The following is a 6,559-nucleotide window of genomic DNA, read 5'->3' on the forward strand; positions in this document are numbered from 1 at the left end:
TTAACCATATCCCAATTATCCTAAAAGAAAAAGCTACTAAATCCATCTGGCCCTAGAGCCTTGCATCTCGGAATTTTTTTTGAAGGGCTAATTATTAATAATTGTATACATATTTAATAAACATAGAAAGTAGATATAATTTTTTCTCTATATATGGCTTCGTCAGTAATGGTGTCGACGATGTATAATGTAGCAAGGTAGTAGAAACATAATAACATGTTTTGAAGTTGTTATTTACTCTATCTCACAACTGTATTTTAAACTATAAAAAAATTAACTTTATATGGAAAAATAAAATAAATCTGTCAAAATTGTCTAAAATTATTTCTAGTTTAATTTTATTTTGTTTGGTCAGTAAAATAGCAAATGATACGTATATATATTATCATTAATAATAAATAATATATGCATACTGGTCTAGCGAATATGGCCGCTCCATTTATTTATTATGTTATTGTAAATGACCAACCAATTTAATTTATAATAATAAGTATTTATTCTAAAAAAAATGTAAGTTCTGAAACAGTTGTTTGGAAATTTTATCTTTTTTTTTTTTGTTTTGCAAAATTTAAAGAAAATATTGTATAATACAAGAAAGTATTGTAAAATTTTATCGTAATTTTCAATTGACTGAGTGGTTGAAATGGTAAAATATTTATATTTCACACTCTGTTTGCATACAAGTGGATTATCCAATTTTTGACTAATAATTTCTCTGTAATTTTTTAGAGGAATAAACAATGTTCTTGAAAATTAATTTTTAATATTATTTTTATACTTATTAATATTATTTTTTGGAATATAAAAATATTAAGAAAGCCATCCATATTTTTATTGGGATTTTCTCTGTTTTTTGACTTCATTATGATACATAATAATGAATAAGATTTTCATATAGAACCGAAATTCATGAAGCCAAAACCAGGAACATAGTAATCATCAATTAGAGCAAGTTTTTGAAATAAAAGATGTGAAAATTGAACAAGCTTCTTCTTGTTGATATCATTAAGAACAACACTATTGGGATGAAGCATTTGGTTATTGTCCATATCAAATCTGGTGCTAATAGTGGTCTAAAAATCCTCTGAGTGACTACTTGGTTTTCTTGATGTGATAATCTTTTTGGTTTCAGTTTCAAATACATAAGATGGTTCTTTTTGATTAATAAAACTAATGAAGGTATCTTATCTATAAACAAGACAATGATCAATGAAACCAAATCAACAACAAACACTGTAATGTAATGCAGCAAATATAAAACCAGTAACAAGATCTTAAAACAAGCATTAAGAACACACAAATTTAACAAGGTTCGAACAAGGTAATATCCACCGGCCAGAAAACAGCCACAACAATGGCTTTAGAGAATCTTTATTAGCTGATATTTAATGAGAGATTACAACAGTTCCAATTACACAATCTTGAGAAGCTTTGCTTCTGCAATTGAACTCACACCATTACATAACACTCAAGGGCAACTCATCTCTCTCTCTAAACAGCTCATAATTCTCTCTTTCTCACAATCTGTTTTCCCTCGAAAAATTAACCCACAAACTTTAATCTAGTTGAGCCTTAAATATCAATGCTGATTGAATCATAATTACAAGTATTCTATATTTAACATGCATGGGGTGGTTTACAACAACTTAATATTGACATGGATACTTTTGGTCATTCTCATGTCCACAAATTTGTGTTGCTATTGCATATTAATATAGTAAATAAGTAGGCTAGGTAGGCGTACATCTTTGACATTACACATCAAAATCAGGTCTTGAAATCATTACTTCAACACAAGAAGTAGAAGCAGAAGGAAGGGGAGCGAAATGAGACGGAAGAGATCATGAAGAAAACCTTTGTGTGAACCATTTTCATTCTTTAAAATTACACAAGATAAAAAGACAGCCTCTAACCAAATAAGAGTTGGAGGATATAATCTTTTTAGATTTAATTTCTCACCTTGAATTAGCTTTGAAGCTTAAAGAGTTGATCAAAGGAAAGATGATGATGATGATGAAAATAGTCAAACTATTGCCAATACTAATGAATGGTTGAATGGAGAAAGAAGATAATGATAGTCAAAATTAACCACAAGCAAACTATCAATTAAATTTTCCTTCCTGAAATAACAACAAACTTCAAATTTGCATAAGATATAAAGAACAATTGAAAAAGTATATTGCAATGATTTTGAACATTGAGACATTAATGCAGAGAAATTTTCAACTTGGATCTATGGTTAAAGATAGTAATCATAAGCCATCCAACTTGTTATACAGTCTAAATTTGTGTATGCAAGACAAAACACTAACATTATCCACTAAAGACAATAAACCAAAAACAAAAATACTATGCAAAAGCCAATAGAATAGTGGTATAAAAAATGCAAACAAAAACACTAACATTATCCACTAAGACAATACACCAAACACCTGGTGGTCGATCTATAATAGCAAACAAACCAACATACTAGGATCATTAATATATTGATCTTGTAAAATCTAAATTAAATGACTGTATAATACTTTAAACTCGATCAAGTCCATAATAAACACATTCACAATAAATTACAATGTCACATTCATAATATGGGTAATCAAAATATTGATATTTTAATTCATCTGCAATGTATAAATCTATTTTTTATAATTCAATTTTAAAAATTGTTTGCTATAACAATTAGGGAAATAATAAAAACAAAAAAAGAGATTGAAATTCATTAAAGCTTTATATTAATTGTTTGATTCGTGTCAAGGAAGACTTACCTGATTGAGCTAAACAAACTCAACTTGTTCTTCTTGTTCTGTAGTAGATTTCTCAATGGTGATTTAGGATTGCAACGTGGGTTTCTATATAAATGTAATTAAAGGATTTGGGTTGCAATTTTGTGATTTGGGTTATGATTTGGGATTTTGAAGAACAAAATTATAGTGCTGGGATGATTGACGAAGAGAACAGCCATTACAGTAAGAAGACGGAAGACTAAGATGAACAGAGTGAAGTTTGGTGAGAAAATGGAGTGTGATTCAATAAAAATAAATTCAAAAAATTAATTTTAAAGTAAAAATAAAAAAGACAAACTATAAAAATGAAAACCAAAAATAAAAACCGTAAAAGTAGAAAAAAACTTTTAAAAGGTAAATTCTCTAAAAAAATATGAATTTCAAATTTAGTATTTTATCCAATCGTGTATAATTAACGTAATTATAATAAGAATAGAATTAGGATTAAATAATATCTTAGTATTGTAATATGTATAGAATTAGGATTTGTGTACGTATATAAATAGATGAGACCAAAACATACTTTTGAAAGTAAGTTGAGTTGAGTTGTATTACCTACAATATTAATTTACAATTAATATTAAATCATACTCAAAACTAAACCTACTCACAATGGATGATATTGTCACAACGGAAATCTTTTTTGATGGAAATTTTGATGATGGTTCTACTAATTGGATACCCAATCACATCTTTACTCACCCAAATTTCAGTTGGAAGGATGTTGATTTGGGTGACCTAGATGAATTCCAATTCCTGGAAAATCAACAACAACAAGATCATTCCGATGACGCTAATGAAATAATTATTCAAGATGATGGCATAGGCTTAGATGATATCCACTAAGGAATTCTTCGAACCTAATCAAGAAGTTGAACATGATCACGAGACAAAGAAGAATAGTAGTTCTTCGAGTGATCTTCAAACAAGCATCACAAAAGAATTATTAGAAATCAAATCGTCTCCTACCGAAAATGAACAACAACAAGATCAATCCAATGAAGTTAGTCAGATAATTATTCAAGATGATGGCATAGGCCTCGATGATCTCCCAGAGGAATTCTTCAAACCTAATCAAGAAGTTGAACACCTTTCATGAGACAAAGACAAATAGTAGTTCTTTGGTGATCTTCAAAGAAGCATTATAAAAGAATTATTAGAAATCATATCGTCTCCTATTGAAAATAAACAACAACAAGATCAATCTAATGAACCTGATAAAATAATTATTCAAGATGATGGCATAGGCCTCGATGATCTCCCTGAGGAATTCTTCAAACCTAATCGAAGTTAAACCTAATCATGAGATAAAGGCGAGTAGTAGTTCTTGGAGTGATACCTCGACTACTAGCACCAACTACCAAGGTTTCTACACATCTCATCTAGTGCCTGAAATGAACAAGCCTTATTATTTGAACATGAGTAGTGAGAGTGGTAATTGGGACCAAAGTAATGATTACAACCAACAACCCTACCAATTTTGTTATACACCTCAATTAGTACCTAAACTTACTTATCCTACTGATTATTATTTGGATTATAGTAGTGAGAGTGGTTGGGACCAAAGTAACAACAAGCAAGATGCACAAATGGTAACGACAACACATACATTTCCTATTCTCACTCACACTCCTGCGCCGGCTATAGAATATCAACAACAAGAAACTCTTTCAACTCGCAAACGAAAATCAACCTCTTCAAACCATGGTCGTTGGACTGTAAAAGAACACATGTAAGTAGTTATACACCTAAAATACTATATTATTGTTATTTACTTCTCAAACATGTATTATCAAAAACTAATAATGCTTAGTGTTTTATATTTGTAGGATTTTTTTACAAGGGATGAGTAAGTTTGGTTCTGGTAATTGGACAGAAATATCTACTTTACTTGGTGGTACAAGAACTCCAGTCCAAGTGGCTAGCCATGCTCAAAAATATTTTAATAAAATGGAGAAAGAAAAACAAATTGCAGAGACAACCTCTGAGAATAAAAAGAAGAAATTAAATAAGAGTATAAATGATATAAGATTAAGAGAAGATGGAACATTTTGTTCTCCAAACTCATTTCAAAACTGATTGTTTGATGAGGTACTGGCTCTAACCTAAATTATCCAAATATTTTTTTTAGTCACATGTTACCTAAATTTGATGAGGTGTCTATAAAACTAATTTTTTTTTTAAAAAAAATAATTTTATTATTTTTCTTTTTCTTTTTTTTTTCTTTGAGGAGTAGGGAGTCTCATTGCAAGGTTCTTTGGGTTGATGTTGGCCAAAAACAGACGATCTGAATGAAGCTTCAAAGACCGCGCGCGTGGAAGAGAACTAGATGGAGAGAGAGTGGGGGAGAAAGAGAAACATAGTTTTCTTTTAAATTTCTTAGTATTTTTTTTGTTGTTGAAATTTTAGTGTATAAATCTATTATGTATTATTTATAGTATAAACGTGATATTTTTTTGTGAATATTTCAGATTTGGGTTTGTTGTTTATTTTGTTTTGATTTTTGTTCAAGTTTTTTTAGGTGTAATTTGGATGTGAAAAATCTATTGTGGTGGTGATGGTGGGTAGTGAGGGTTGGTGGTGGGGAATGAAGAATCATAAAATTTGGAAAAAAAAAAGATAAGAAGAAGAACAACAATAAAGTGTAATAAAAGAAAAAAAAAATTATTTATATTTTTCAATTTATGAGTATTGTTTTGCTTGCTTGAGTCTCCAGTTTTATGGGCTGGTTAGATTAGTATCTTTTATACAATAAAATTGTCTGCATCTTATAAGTCACTAAAAAAAGATGCGAAAGAGTTAAAATGAGCAAAGTTTCCTATACAAGTTGTGTTGGGAGTCTCATATACTACTCCATGGTGTGTTCTAGACCTAACTTAGTGTTAGGAATAAGGAAAAACAGTTAGACAGTTAGACAGTTAACATTGTTACACAGTCTGTTATTTTGTTGTAATTCTTTTAACTGTTTTCTGGTTTGTACCCTTTATCTTTCTCTGATGAATTGTCTGTAACAAATGATATATATATTCAAGTGTTCAAGGCTTTCAACAGTCAGTTGAGCCATCATTCATTTCATCATCTCTTTCTCTCCTCTCCTCTGTTCTTTCTTTTTCTTATCTTTGCTTGAGTTCTTTGAACTCTTTCTTGGTATCAGAGCTTTAATGGAGTCCACAGGAAATTTCACACCCACGGGAAATGTCACTGGTGCACAAGTCAATCTTGAAGCTCAAAATGAAGATAACACGGACTCCGCCCATTCCTCCGGTTCAAGCTCAACTCCCAGTCCCAGAACCAGTTCAAATTGGCTTGCCTAACAACAACCTTTTACCTCTGAACCTTCGATTGGATCGATCAAACTACTCCTTCTGGCGATCCTTGGTTCTTGCAGCAGTTCGTGCGTATAATCTTGATGGTTACATTCTTGGCATCTTTCCGATTCCAGCTCAATTTCTTGCAGGTAACGTTCTCAATCCACCCTATCAAAATTGGATTAGTTTTGATCAATTCATAATGCATTGGCTAATGAATTCAATTTCTGAACCAATGCTTGGTTATGTTATCAATTGTCGAACCTCGTCGGAGATCTGGAATGTGTTTGCTCAACTCTTTGCCACGAGATCCAGAGCAAGGCTCCTTCAAATCCGTGGCTTATTGCAATCAACAAAGAAAGGATCCATGAGTATTGATGATTACTTCTTAAAAATGAAGCAATTGGCTGATTCGCTTCTTCTTAGCGGATCAACCGATCTCACGATGATGACTTGGCCCTATACATT

General features: G+C 30.9%; 1 protein-coding gene and 1 long non-coding RNA gene across 2 annotated transcripts; one reads left to right on the forward strand and one right to left on the reverse strand.

The window, feature by feature from the left end:
- Positions 1-1,327: 1,327 nt before the first annotated feature.
- On the reverse strand, positions 1,328-3,394 carry LOC115704853 (uncharacterized). The gene is made up of 2 exons (XR_009688514.1): positions 2,766-3,394; positions 1,328-2,120 (listed from the first exon to the last, which is right to left on the reverse strand). It is a non-coding gene; the product is annotated as an uncharacterized LOC115704853 (long non-coding RNA).
- A 642-nt stretch (positions 3,395-4,036) lies between these two features.
- Positions 4,037-4,862, forward strand: LOC133039401 (uncharacterized). The gene is made up of 2 exons (XM_061118292.1): positions 4,037-4,515; positions 4,613-4,862. The coding sequence occupies exons 1-2, from the start codon at positions 4,037-4,039 to the stop codon at positions 4,860-4,862; spliced, it is 729 nt and encodes a 242-aa protein (XP_060974275.1).
- Positions 4,863-6,559: the final 1,697 nt, after the last annotated feature.

This window comes from Cannabis sativa, chromosome 6, assembly GCF_029168945.1.
Source record: "Cannabis sativa cultivar Pink pepper isolate KNU-18-1 chromosome 6, ASM2916894v1, whole genome shotgun sequence".
In the NCBI taxonomy this organism is placed as follows: domain Eukaryota; kingdom Viridiplantae; phylum Streptophyta; class Magnoliopsida; order Rosales; family Cannabaceae; genus Cannabis; species Cannabis sativa.

Excerpts from the sequence above, each read along its gene's own strand:
- LOC133039401 (XM_061118292.1), top strand. The coding sequence starts at position 4,037 with ATGATCTCCCTGAGGAATTCTTCAAACCTAATCGAAGTTAAACCTAAT. Across the intron at positions 4,516-4,612 it reads TGGACTGTAAAAGAACACAT|GATTTTTTTACAAGGGATGA; the intron begins GTAAGTAGTTAT and ends TTATATTTGTAG.